The sequence below is a fragment of the Cricetulus griseus genome, chromosome 6 (assembly GCF_003668045.3).
Source record: "Cricetulus griseus strain 17A/GY chromosome 6, alternate assembly CriGri-PICRH-1.0, whole genome shotgun sequence".
Lineage (NCBI taxonomy): Eukaryota > Metazoa > Chordata > Mammalia > Rodentia > Cricetidae > Cricetulus > Cricetulus griseus.
In genome coordinates, this window is record NC_048599.1 from 51,358,411 (window position 1) to 51,372,383 (window position 13,973).

General features: G+C 42.8%; 1 protein-coding gene across 1 annotated transcript in view; it reads right to left on the minus strand.

Moving 5' to 3' along the window:
• The window catches only part of Snrnp200 (small nuclear ribonucleoprotein U5 subunit 200), a 30,096-nt gene extending 18,004 nt beyond the window's left edge, over positions 1–12,092 (minus strand). The window contains exons 1-14 of the mRNA XM_027421905.1: positions 12,048–12,092; positions 11,467–11,630; positions 10,057–10,228; positions 8,651–8,843; positions 7,975–8,030; positions 6,165–6,263; positions 5,115–5,267; positions 4,863–4,962; positions 4,437–4,573; positions 3,914–3,997; positions 3,661–3,834; positions 3,034–3,171; positions 2,503–2,658; positions 1,770–1,940 (exon numbers count right to left, since the gene is read on the minus strand). Coding sequence (XP_027277706.1) covers positions 1,770–1,940; positions 2,503–2,658; positions 3,034–3,171; positions 3,661–3,834; positions 3,914–3,997; positions 4,437–4,573; positions 4,863–4,962; positions 5,115–5,267; positions 6,165–6,263; positions 7,975–8,030; positions 8,651–8,843; positions 10,057–10,228; positions 11,467–11,630; positions 12,048–12,092 — 1,842 coding nt within the window. The remainder of the gene's footprint in view (positions 1–1,769; positions 1,941–2,502; positions 2,659–3,033; positions 3,172–3,660; positions 3,835–3,913; positions 3,998–4,436; positions 4,574–4,862; positions 4,963–5,114; positions 5,268–6,164; positions 6,264–7,974; positions 8,031–8,650; positions 8,844–10,056; positions 10,229–11,466; positions 11,631–12,047) is intronic.
• Positions 12,093–13,973: the final 1,881 nt, after the last annotated feature.

Consider the following 13,973-nt stretch of genomic DNA (forward strand, 5'->3'; position numbering starts at 1 on the left):
CCTAGAGATTTAAATGGAATTCAAAGGAGTGAACAGGCCAGGGATTTGGCACTCCTAAGAAGCAGCTGTATGGATTGCTATAGGAAAGACATGGAGGAGCAAGGCTCTAAAAGAAGGGTCAGCAAACTTTTCTTAAAGGGCTGGACATCCAGTACCAACCATGTAATACCGTAGGCTTGTGAACCATGTAACCCTTGTTACAAATACTCAATTCTGCCATAGCAACAATCAGGACAAGAGTAGCTGGAAATAGTACATAAACCAATCTACACTACTGTGTTCAATAAAACAAAAACTTGTAGCAACAGTTTGCCAACTCCCACTCTGAACACAGAACATGAACTACTTTCTTAGCCACTGTAAAGTATCAACCCTCAGAGGCCTGCGAAATAGCTCAGTGGGTAAAGGCACTTTACTGCCAACCCTGATGGCTCGAGCTTAACTCCCAGAACACACATGGTAGGACAGAACTGACTCTCATAAGTTGTACTCTGACCAACCTACACACGCAGGCACACAGGCACACACATGCACCTCCATACTATATACAACATCAGAAAATAAACAAATGCAATTAATTAAAAAAACAAAAATCAGGGGCTGGAGAGATGGTTCAGTGGGTAAGAGCACTGGCTGCTCTTCCAGAGGACCCAGATTCTATTCCCAGCATTCACATGGCAGCTCACACCTGTCTGTAACTCCAGTTCCAGGGATCTGGCATCCTTACATGAATGCACATTAAAAAAAGTTAAATAGGGCTGGAGAGATGGCTCAGGTTAAGAGCACTGGCTGCACTTCCAGGGGTCTTGAGTTCAATTCCCAGAAACCAGATGGTGGCTCACAACTATCTGTAATGAGATCTGGTGTCCTCTTTTGGCATGTAGCCATAAATGGAGGAAGAATGCTGTATATATAATAAATAAATAAATAAAATCTTTTTTTAAAAAAAAAGTTAAATAAAATATTAAAAAAAAAAAAACAAGAATCAACACTTGGCTCAAGGTCCATTTCCTGTGGATGCTTCCATATAACTGGAACACATGGCCCAATTCCTTACTTGTCCTGTCTGAAAATGCATTATTTACAAAGCATTTCAATGTTCTTGGGAGGACAAAATTATTTTTGTGTGTTTCCATTTGATTCAAAATATTTCAGATCTGGAGTGAGCTCCAGGGCAGTGAGGACTACATAGAGACCCTGTCTCAAAAAAACAAACAAAAATGGGGAGCGTGGCAAACATCATGCACTGACAGGGAGGGAAGGGAAGCCTCTGCGACATGCAGGTGCTGGGTTAAAGGGAAGGGCAGTATGTATGAAGGACAGTGCACACAGGAAACAGGTAGACACAGCAAATCCACCCATTAGAACACAGTCCAAAAATGGAGTCACTCGGGAGAAAACGCCAAGGAAACAAGAGTCTGGTGACCTCAGTTTCTTCAAAAACAGAGTTGTTCTTGGAATATGTTTTCGTACTCCTCCCAGGTATAGTGGGTAGTAGTGAGTTTACCTCAACTGTTATTATTCACAGGCCTCTATGAAAAACATGTTTTTACCATGTGTGGCTTACCCTTGTGACTCAATACCTTATTCCTATGATTCTTCTTAACCCTCGGAGTATAAATTGCCTGATGCTCTGAATAAAGTTGGCTACTGCGTGATACTTTAGCCTGCCTCTTTTTTGGGCCCTGCTCTCCCAGGTTCACCCCACTAACAACAAGAGCAGCAAAGGCCCCGACCATAACTTCTCCTCACGCTCGCGCCCGACTCACCAGGACGACGAGCCGCACCAGCTGGGTGTAGGTGCGCTCCCCGCCCTTGCGAGTGATGATGTCCCACTTCTCAGGGGTGCACACGATGATCTGGGTGGCACTGATCTCCTCCTTGCACAGCTGGTGATCGCCAGTCAGCTCAGCAACAGTGATGCCGTATGTGGCCAGGCGCTGGGGGAGGAAACGATGGATCATCAGCAAACCAAGTGACGGGGCTGGAAGTACGGATCAGCGGCAGGGAGCCTGCCTCATGTGTGCAGTCTGGAAGACGGCGCTCCAAGGGCCGCCAGCAGCTCCCGTGCCGGGGACTAGGAGAAGTTAAGTATCTGGAGAATCAGGAGGATGACCAAATACTATTTAAACAAGTTCAGTTCCACTCAGGTTGACGAGGCAAAGTGTCTCTAGGAGCCCCACATGGAGCAGGAAACTGGACACACTTAGGAGAGTGGAACTGGAGTAACAACTCACAAGCTATCAACCATATCCGTGGGCCAGACATGACTCCACAAGCACTCTGGAGATGCTCAAAGAAAAATGGAGTCCATGTAAGAGAGGCCAAGACATTTTTCCTTCAGAAATCACTTGGGTCACGTTCTACCTTGGAAATGGCAAAAAAAAAAAAAAAAAAAAAAAAATCCAGAGATTCCCTAAGGAAAGAAAGAGTGGCACATAGGCCCCTCCCCCACTTCATGGCCATCTGCAGCCAGTACCTTCTCGAGAAGATGTGACTCACCTTTCCAAAACTGCCCACCATCTCCTGCACCAGGGACCGCATAGGAGCTATGTAGATGATCTTGAAGTCATCCACATTGATAGTGCCATCCATGTTAATGTGTTTCCCTATCTCTCGAAGCATACACATCAGGGCCACATTGGTCTTCCCAGCACCCTAGAGGCAGGTCAGAGACAAAGTCTGTTCATGTCTGATGAACTATATGGCTACTGCCTTGACTTTAATGGGCTAACAACGAGAGAGAGAACTGACCACTGGATTGTCCTATGTCTTCCACAACAGAACAGAGAATAGCCAGGAATGGTATGCCGCCCCTTTAATCCCAGCAGTTGGAAGGCAGAGACAGAGGCAGGCAGATCTCTGTGAGTTTAAGGGCAGCCTGGCCTACATTGTGAGATTCGGGACAGCCAGGGCTACATAGTGAGACCCTGTCTCAAAATAACCATAAGAATAAAGCCTGATGTAAAAATTAAGATCCAACTAGCCACCAAAACATTCCAGGACAGAAAAAGCAGGCGGGGCAATGCTTACAGTAGGAGCACACAGCAGCAGATTCTCATCTGTCTCCAGGGCAGCACGGTAGAGTTTACTCTGGATCCGGTTCAGTGTTTTGAAACCCTCAAATCCTGCCTGGGCATACTTTGGCAGCTTCTCCACAGGAAGCAGTTGCTAGAGGAAGAAATGTTTTGCACTTTATGTTATAGCATCCTTTTGCAAACTGTTCATTCTTGTAAGATTTCTTATAAGATTACTATTTTCTTTTTTTAAGACTTATTTATTATGTCACAGGGTTCTGGCATGTAGATGGTTGTAAGCCATCATGTGGGTGCTGGGAATTGAACTCAGGACCTCTGGAAGAGCAGTCAGTGCTCTTAACCTGTGAGCCATCTCCGTAGATTACTATTCTTACAAGATAACCATGATATCATTTTGTGATTCCCCATAATTTCATTCCCTGGCAATCACTGTTCATAATTCTCAATCATAAACCTGTCCAGAGACAACAGTATTGCCTCCTTGTCTCACAATGGGAAAACTCTGGAACAGTTTCCACCTCTACAATAAATTATCCTTGAGACAAGGTAACATTTTAGTCAATGGCTAAAACCAAACTGGAAGAGAGGAGAAAGACAAAATTGAGAAAAGCAATTCACTCACTTCTTCTGAGCCAAAGGGCTTGGGCTTCAAAGCAGGCACATGCACCTCTTCATAGCCCTTACGCTGGCGTCGGAAGGATCCATCAGGAAGCTGGCATCGTTTGTTGGCCATGAAGTGGCTTCCTTGTGTAAAAACAAGGTCCTCCAAATCCAGAACCTGCCGTGGAGCCAGAGCCTGGGAACAGGTAAAACAGTAACAGGCTGAGCAGGTGAGTTTCCCATCCACCATTGCCAGGGAACAGCCCAGCACTCACTTCTCCTCCCTGGTCTAAATCCATGGTCTCCAGATCTGTGTCCATTCGGGACTGACGGACTCTCTCTCTCCGGGATCTTTCTTCCTGAAACAGGGAAAGAGAAAAAGTACAACGATCATCACTCTCCTAGGTTCTTGTTCCTTCTGGGTTGGGTTTCACTCACAGGTACTAACTCATGTTTCCCCAAACCCAAAGATATCACTTTATTTTGAGACGGACAAGAAACCACAAAAAAGGGAACAAACACAATGAGATGCAATGTTCTAAACAGTATAACAGTCTACAATTAACCACCAAGGCTATACCCAAGGCATGAAAGTATGGTGCTCCATATTAAGCAAACATGTTCCTTTCCTGGACTGTGATAAACAGGTCCCTATGGTGCTAGGTGAAGACAGTGTCACAGGCATAACAATGAGTGTGCTCACTCTACTTGGCACCCTGACAAACTCCAGAGAACTCAAAGATGTTTTATTACCTCAAACACTGAGAGAAATGTGAAAGAAAACAAAGCAGCCCTTACTCTGATCAGGTCTTCCTTCTCAGTCTCATGCAGCTGATAGAGGAACTTGGAAAGCTCTGGGTCAGCTTCCATCTTTCCCATGATCCTTTCCTTTTCAGCTTCACTCTGAGCACTGGCCAACAAGGTACAGTATAAAACTGCAGAACACGACAGGGACAGAGAAAAGGTGGGAAAGAGAGAATGAAATAAAATCAACTTTTATTCCTCAGCAAAAAGAAGGTAATTAAATGTTGAAGCCAAAGAAGCAACAATTCATCCACAATTGAATGTGTGGATGGACACATGGACAGACACACACACACAATCTGGACACAACTGAATGTACAGACAGACAGACAGACAGACAGACAGACATGCGCACGCACGCACACATGCACGCACACACGCACGCACCAAGCAAGAAAGAAAAGTACACGGACTACTCACTCATCATCCTGTGCTGTCGCAACACTTTAATAAAGTCAAAAGTGTTGAAACCAAGGAGCAGAACCAGTTGGTTCTCACATTCTCGGTCATCACTTGCTGTCTGGAGAGAACAAATAATACCAACAGTAAGAACACAGCCATCTGTTTCTTCAAACACTGTCCCTGCATTGGTGGCCCTGTACTGGTGATATTTCGGTAAACACTGACCCTTTCTGACAAGCACATGGAACAGAAATACCTTCTTGGCCATACCTTCAAAATTTCCAACACCTCATCTGCCTTCTTCTGCGACACAATGGCATCATCATAGAAACGACTGAGCTGTCGCTGCAGCCAAAAAGCATCAATATCCCGAGGGTGTAAATCTTTCTTCTTCGAACTCATCAGTTCTCCTGAGGCTACAAGCTAAGGAGAAAAGCAAACACTTGGCTCACTAGGTCTCTTTATCATGTTGCAACAGAGTTACCTGTCATCCCATAGGTTACCTTCTAAGGCCTTTCCAGAAGGAAACAGCTCTATTACACTGAATTCAGGGGCACACCATATTAAGATTTCATCAACCCAGTATTTGGGAAGAGTAGCAACTGACTAAAATCCTAAGAAAATAAAAATGTTAAATGTTTAAGACTCAAACTGAGCTTGGTGAAACATCTGTAATCCCAGCACTGAGGCTGCAGGAGATTCCAAATTCCAGATCAGTCTGAGCTGTCCAGCAAGTTCTATCTCAAAACACACACACAGACACAGTCACAGACACACTCACGCACGCACCCGCTAATGACACAGGTTTGCATGGGCTATACAGTGTTAAGTCCAGTCTGGCCCTTTCTCAAAATAAAAATAAAAATTTTATATTTCTTTAAAGTCTAGAGCTATATAACTCTAACTCAAGTGTTAGAGCATTCACCATGCGGTAAGTTCAACCCACAGACAACAAACAAAAATAATATTGTTGTCATTGCAATGTTATCTACATATCAAATTTTTAAAAAAAAATCAAATATCCATCAAAAGGAAATCTGGAAGACAGGTACAGGCATGCCTATAATCCCAGAACTTGAGACAAAGACAAAGTTTGAGGCCAGCCTGGCTGCAGAGCAAGCTCTGTTCTCAAAACAACAAAATTCTAAACAACCCAAAAAGACGACAATCAGTCAGCGGTGGAGCACTTCCCTAGCATGCCCAAAGCCCCAGCAACCCCCCAACCAAAGAAAACAACTATGGCCCAGTGAGCTTTTCAGTAGGAGGAAGTGATACATCCAGAAATAAGCTGGTCTACAGCACGACAGAGACTATACTCACATTAGCTGAGAGGGTGCAGCGCACAACAGCCTCATCCCCTTCCATGTCATCATCAGAAGCTTCTTCTCGAACTTCCCCATACACATCCTCATCACCTTCCTACGGAGACAATCCCAATCTCAAGGTACAGTGCCATACAGACCCTGTCTTTCTATCACTCTAAGTGAGCTATGTGTTTACAACAGTGGCTTTGAGGTGAAACAAACCGTGTATCGGAAGCAGAATCACCCATATTCTAGGAACATTAGCGGAATGACCACTTGAAATGGGCTAACTAGATGTGTCTGTTCTCTTTTCTGTTTCTCACCTTAGCTGACACAATGACAAACACCTGGATCACATATTCTTTCTTCAATACATATAATCTCAAACTAAGACTACTGTCTAACAGAAGAGCTGTGAAGATGCATACACAGGAAAGTAGATTGTGAACCAGAAATATAGACACCACACTAGTTTGCTCACCACTGCATATACTCAGACACTGTGGAGTGTCTACTAAAAACATCATGCTCAATAATTAGCATTTATTAAATAAATTACTATGAGCAAGAAATCCTGAGTCGGATTGTTCCTAATTAAAACTACCAATTAACTATTCTATAGGAAGGGACTTAGCCACCTATATCAATCATTTTGTTTTACTAAAAAAGAAACTGAGGCAAAATGACATGCCCAAGATACAGACTCAAACTCAAGATTACTTGGCTCTCAGACAGTGATCTGCCCTCTGACTCTCTGGTATCACCCCTTCTTCCTGTATGGTTACAAATTTTAGAACACAAGCTCACCCACTGAAAATCTAAACTACATTTTTTTTTTTTTTTTTTTTTACATCTTAGAGACAGAATTTCACTATGTAGTTCAGTTGGCCTCAACCACCCAACTGTTGGGTTTGCAGGCATCTTGCTACCACTCCTGGTTCAACATTTCTGTTTTGCTTTTTACAACTGTCCCACTCATTACTATTTAATTATAACCTAGAAGTGGCAAGCATTAACCCCAGTGACTGCTATAACTTCTAAACAGCCAAGTATAAAGTAGGTCCATGCCCCTAGGTTAAAATGCTTCCTTTAGAAACTAGCAGTTCACAAAGTACTAAAAACATAGCAAATCCCTTCAATAAGGTGAAAACACTGTAGCAGGAGACGTCCTCACTAAAGATATGCTTTATCTTCTGTTTTTTTTTCTCTGTTGTGTTCTAGGCATGTATGCAATGCACACTGAATGATCTCACCACCATCCTCTCGCCTCGCTCTTTTATAGGCATCTACTTCTCACACTCATGTTTATTTTGTGACCCAGGGTTGTCTGTGTGACCAAGGGTTTGAGGCCATCCATCAAAGACCAGTAGACTCAGAAGTTATATAACTGAAGACAATGACACCTTTTCCATAATCTATCAATAACCAATAGGTAGGCAGTTAAGGAGTAGGGGCTCTTCCCCTATTCCTAAGTGACTTACTGCAGGCCCAAAGTAAGTAACTGCAGCTGCTGTGAGTTCAAGATTGCAATGGCTGTGTTGTACCTAGAGGATGGCATTTTTCAGTCCTTCTCCCTAGTTTTCTGGTCTATCTATCTGGTTTATTATAAACTGTTAATATACATCTACTAGTTTAAATTAACTTAAAATAAAAAACTAAAGTTAATCACAAAAACCTTTTAAGCAAATAACACAAACTTTCTAAGTTGAACACAAAACATTATAAAATGTATTAAGCTAGGGATTTAAGTACATGGGACAAGCTCCGATCACCTTGGGAACTTCACAAAACAAAGCAGATGGGATGGCATTTACTTAGTAACTCACCTCCTCATCAGACTCAAACTGTACATTCACACCATAGGTCTCATCAATGTTGTCATCTGAGGCGATAAGGAATTACAAAGAGGGCAGTGATTAGTGGAGACACTTGAATCCATTTCCTCAAATGCCTGATTTGCTTATTCTCAGGCCAGAAACACAGACTTAAACAACATGAAAACCAGCACCCAGGCCAACCTGCCAACTTGGATTCTGCCCTGCTCTGCTTCTTTAGCTCCTAAACCCTCCCTATTCTCTCCCATACAGTAAGTCTCAGAATAAGAAATGGCTGCCAGGGCTGAAGAGATAATTCAACCATTAAACAATAAAGCTCACTACCAAAACCAAGAAATGGCTGCTAGAATCAAGGAATTCTGGTGCCTGTTAGTCCTCCCTCTCCCTCTCCCTCTCCCTCTCCTCTCTCTCTCCTCCCCCCTCCCCCTCTCAAAGATGGAGTTTTCTATATAGAGCCCTGGCAGTCCTAGAACTTGTTATGTAGACCAGGCTGACTTGCTGGGATTATAAGCCTGTACCAACATATTTGGTATATTGGCTATTCTCTTCAACCAACATAGGATAGGTTATGGAAACAATGCTATTATTTTAATAATGATGCTGAGTGCTCACTAAGAAAGCCGAAAACCATTACAAAATATGATGAGGACACAAAGGGCTCAAGTACCCATATTCTGGATCTCCTTGTCTCCACCATAGTCTGTGATCTTCTTGCCCAGATTCACTAGCACATGGTATCTGGTATCATCTGTCTGACCAAGCAGCAAGTCAATCTCCCTTCTTCTCTCCTTATCTCGAAGCTTTTCATTCTTCAGGACAGCCAGAACTTCATCAGCCGCCCCACAAAGGATATCACGAGGCTGAAGAAAAAATACAAACATTTACTACAATGATATGTAGTACACTAAACAGATTTGTGACAATAGGAAATAAAGAAGCATATATTTTTAAAACTACAGGAGCTGGAAAGGTGACTTAAAAGTTAAGAGCACTTGTTGCTCATGCAGGGGACGTGGGTTCAATTCCCAGCACCCACTAGATGGCTCAAAAAAAATCACAACTCAAGTTCCAGGAGATCTGATGCCGTCTTCTAATCTCCAAGAGCACTGGGTACACAGGGTGCACACACACACACACACACACACACACACACACACACACACACACACACACAAATATATATAAGAAAGACAGTCATACACATAAAAAGCAACTTTAAAAAAAAAAAAAAAAGAACAGAAAGAAAATCTGCAGCATCTCAGGCTTTGATCACATTCATCAACAAGATACAATGGCAATGTGCCAGTAATCCTGGCACTTGGAGAAACAACAGGACCATAAGTTCTAGGTTATTCTTGAATACACAGTGAGTTTGAGGTCAGCTTGAGCTACATGAGACCTTGTCTCACACAAACAAATAAAATAAAATTTAAAAAATAAGCTTTGATCCCAGCACTCAGGAGGCAGAGACAAGAGGATCTCTGAGTTTGAGGTCAGCCTGGTTTACAGAGTGAGTTACAGAACAGCCAAGGCTACACAGAGAAATCCTGTTTTGAAAAACCAAAAGATAAAAATTAAAGACTATAGGGAGCTGCTGAGGATTTAACACAGTGGTACCACATGCCCTTAAGCGTAGCACTCGGAAGACAGAGGCAGGTGGCAGAGGCAGGCAGATCTTTGTGAGTTAGAGACCAATCTGGTCTACAAGAGCTAGTTCCAGGACAGCCTCCAAAGCTACACAGAGAACCCCTGTCTTGAAAAACTTAAAAAAAAACAAAAAAAAAAAAAACAAAAACAAAAACAAAAACAAAAACAAAGCATGAGAGATCCTGGAGTCAGTCCCCAGAAGTGGGGGGGGGGGGATTAGGTAGATGCTTTTCAGAAGCAAAACAAACTTATACTTTCCACCAAGGCCAACAACTTAGGTTTGATCTCTGAGTCCCACACAGATGAAAGTTGTCCTGATTTCCACAAACAGAATAAATATTTGTAACTAATAATTTAACCAAAATTCTTGTGCATCACCCTTTCTCTTTCCAAACACAAGGCCTCATCCTCTGGTTCCAGCCTCACCTGGTCTCCAAGAGCAGCCTGGATAAAGCTGAGCAGCACCTCATAGGTCTCTCGCGTCTCCTTAGTTTTGGGCTTATAGATGATGCCCACCATTTCATCAATGCCCTCTGACAGCAGCGTATAACCTTTCATCTTGTTGATGTCATGCCGGTCCTCATCACGCTTTCTTCTCCTAATGAACACAGGGTGTGATGCTCAATGGGAGAACTTTGCGCCCCCAAGTCAAGTTTACCTTTTCTTTTCTTTTCTTTTCTTTTCTTTTCTTTTCTTTTTATAATTGCAATTAGACCAACTTTAAATTAGAAACCAGCTTCATTTACATGTCAATCCCAGTTCCCTCTCCCTCTCCTCCTCCCCTGCCCCCCACCCCCGAAGTTTACCTTTTCTATACATCTAATATGTGCAAGCAGGAACATGAATCAAAATAAGTAATTCCCACTTGACTTTAAGCATTTGAAGAAGTATTTATTTCTTTATCCTCATGAGGAGATAATATAATGGTATTTCAACTTTAAAAAACAAACAAACAAACAAAACCTTTTATTAGCCAGAGAGGCTAGGCTCCAGGGGAATCTACTTCTATGACTCCCAATAAACAGCTAGAAAAGAAGCCAGATTCTGAAAAGTGAAGGACCAAGGAATGTTTCTTCTCAAATTTAACAATTCTCTCAAGTCTCAACAACTCTCCCCAATTATAACCACTCAAACTAAACAGGGCCTGGGGACTGTTAAGACTTCACAGAAAGAAAAAGGAGAAAGAAAGCACAGTAGGAGAACATGCAACTTTTGAAATGGATCTATCAAGATGAAAAAACGGGAGAGACAACAAAACAAAAGCATCAGGAAGTGGACAACAACCGGAGGGAGTTAGGGTAAGAAGCTTTTAACAGTGGTAGTGGGGCTGAACTGCTGAGACAAGAGATTAACAAGGGTCTGGAAAATAGTTGGTGACGGGGCTGGGGAGAAGGTTCAAGTAGTTAGAAGCAATACTGCTTCTGCAGAGGATCAGAGTTCAGTTCCCAGCCCTCCAAACTGGGTAGCTCACAACTGCCTGAAACTCCAGCTCCTATGTTCCAAACTGTCTTCTGGCCTTCACAGGCATTTGGATGCATGTGCACATACTCACAAAAAAACACACATGCACATGATTAAAAATGAAACAGATTTTTAAGAAAAAAATAGCTTGAAGAAAATTAGCATCTACCTATGAATCAGAAACAAAAAGTACTAATAGATTTTTGTTCCATTTCATTGCACCCAAGTCCAAAGAAACTTTAAACCTTGAAGAGGTTTTCATTCTCTTGTGCAAACACCGCTGATCTTCCACAGGTACTTCATCAAAACTACTGCTCAAATGTTCAAGATGCGCTTTAGACTACAAGGAAAATATAACACCCCGTTGGTACCTACTTGGCCCGTCTTTCCTCCTGCATCTGTGGTTTGGTGCGTTGAGCCTTATCTCCCATCCGAGTTCCCTCCAACTTCCCAACCAGGGACAGAACCTCTCCTGTCGGTTCATCCCGGCGGGTCCGGTCAATAAGTGAGCGGTCAGCTTGGAGCACAAGATTTGAGTTCTGAAAAGATCATACTTAATCAAAACTTTAATATATAAATAGCTTCGGTTCCTGTTATCACAGTGACACCTGAAGATGGAAAAATACTGGGAAAAAGGAATAATCCCCTTAAGAAGAAACAGTATAATAAAACGCCAAGCACCGGACTGTCTGGTAAAGTGAACGATCAACGTTCCTAACAGTAGTCACAATAACCCACATTAGGTGAAGTGTTGAGCAGATTTGGGGATAACGAGTAGGAAGGGGCGGTTTGAGGAGACTGGGAAAAAACCTCCCGAGTCCTCACGCGCCCTAAACCCCACTAGAGTTATTCCGTCGTGTTTTAATCCAGCCTTCACCCAGATCAGATATTCCGTCCGTGTTTGTGGCTACCCACGGCCTCCCTCGCCCGCAGCCCTCCGCCGAGACTTCACGCACCGCCTTGTACTCGTACTGCAGACTGCGGGCAGTCACATCCGCCATGGCTGCCGATGCTCCGGGAACTCAGGGTTCCACTCTCCACACGCTGCGAACCGCCTCAACAAACCGCGCCGGCCCAGCAGGAACGACGCAGGACAAACGTGCGGGACAGAGAAAAGCAACGGACTCCCTTCCGCTTCCGGGACGTACGCTAAAAGTGATACTTTCCGGCGACTACGCACCGCCACTAGGTGGCGGTTGCAGAAGGTAATACATCCGGGTCAGGGATTCCGTGGACCTAGGAAACACGCTCCTGCGCAATATGGTTCCAAGGACCTATACGTACGCAGAGTCACGAAGCCACTTTTAGTGTGGTGTTAAAAGTCCCTTTCTGTAATACACTTTTGCTTTCTCAGTCCAGCGGTCCCGTCAGGCAGGCAGGCAGGCATGCTTGCAGGCAAACGGAAGCTTAGGAGCTCCGTTTATTAAGGATGAGAAAGTTGAAGGAGCAAGTTAACATGCTTCTAATAACTGACTGGATTTCTCTTCTGTATTGAGAAATTGGGGAAATGTTTGCTGCCCCCAACGCTTTTCCTCAAGAGTCAATCGCTGTGGCAGCTGACTGAAGGTGAAGGAAGAAATATTTGCACCCAATGATCTGTCACAGTCCATGTCAGGATTATAGATACGGATTATTTGTTCTCAATGTGGCACAAACGCTACATTTACTAAAGAAATATATGAAAAGTCTATTCAGATATACTATTCAGATGTATTAAGCAGTAATGATACATTTTATGAAATGGCGGTATCTAATCTTTTAATAATTCTCTACATTGAAAACAAAACAGCTATTTCTACTTTTCCCTTTAGGTTTAATAAGCACAACTGACCCTTAGGCCTGTGTCTTAATCCACTGAGCCATCTTGCTGGCAATTTTTATTGTTTAATCTGTTTATCATTACTTTCGTTTTATTCTATGTATATGGGTGTTTTGGCTACGTGTATATCTGTGTCTGAATGTATGTTTGTGTGTCATGTATGCGCAGAGCCCAAGAAGGCCAGGAGGAGGTATTAAATCCCCTGGGACTGGAGCTACAGATAGGTTAGGAGTTGCCTTGTGGGTGGTGGGGTTGAAACCTAGGTCCTCTGAAAAGAGCAGCCAAGTGTTCATAACCATTAAGCCATCACTCCAGCCCTTCTTTGGCTTTTGAGAAAAGATCTTTTGGAGTCCAGGTAGGCCACAAACTTGCTCTGAAGAGACTTCTCTGCATGCTATTATTATTGTTGTTATTATTATTATATTTATTATTTATGTTTATAATGCAAATAATATATAGAATATTTATATATTATATCTTAACATATTACTAACAAAATATTTATATTATATTTATTATTATTTTATTCTATATTATTATTTTTTATTGTTGTTATTTGTTTTTGAGGCCAAGCTGGCCTCCAATTTGCCTCTGCCTCCCAACTACTGGGATAAAAGGTGTGTGCTACCACAGCCTGGCATCTCCAACCCTATTTTGTAGACAGCTTTTTCTTTGGGCCACCAGCTCACAACAGAGACTTATTAATTATGAAAGCTCAGCCTATAGCTTAGGCTTGTCCCACTAGCTCTTATAACTTAAATTAACCCATTTATATTCATCTATGTGTTGCCATGCATCTTGTAGCTTTTACCTCTCGAATGTCCTGCTATCTCTGTCCAGAAGTCCCTGCTATACCTCCTGCCTAACTATTGGCCATTTAGCTTTTTATTAAACCAATCACAGTGACACACTGTCACACGGTGTAAAGGGATATTCCACAACACTATTTCTTATTATTAAGAATGGAGAGTTGGTTTAAGGAAAGGATACTGGGGCTGGAGAGATGGCTCAGTAGTTAAGAGCACTGGCTGCTTTTCCAGAAGGCCCGGGTTCAATTCCCAGT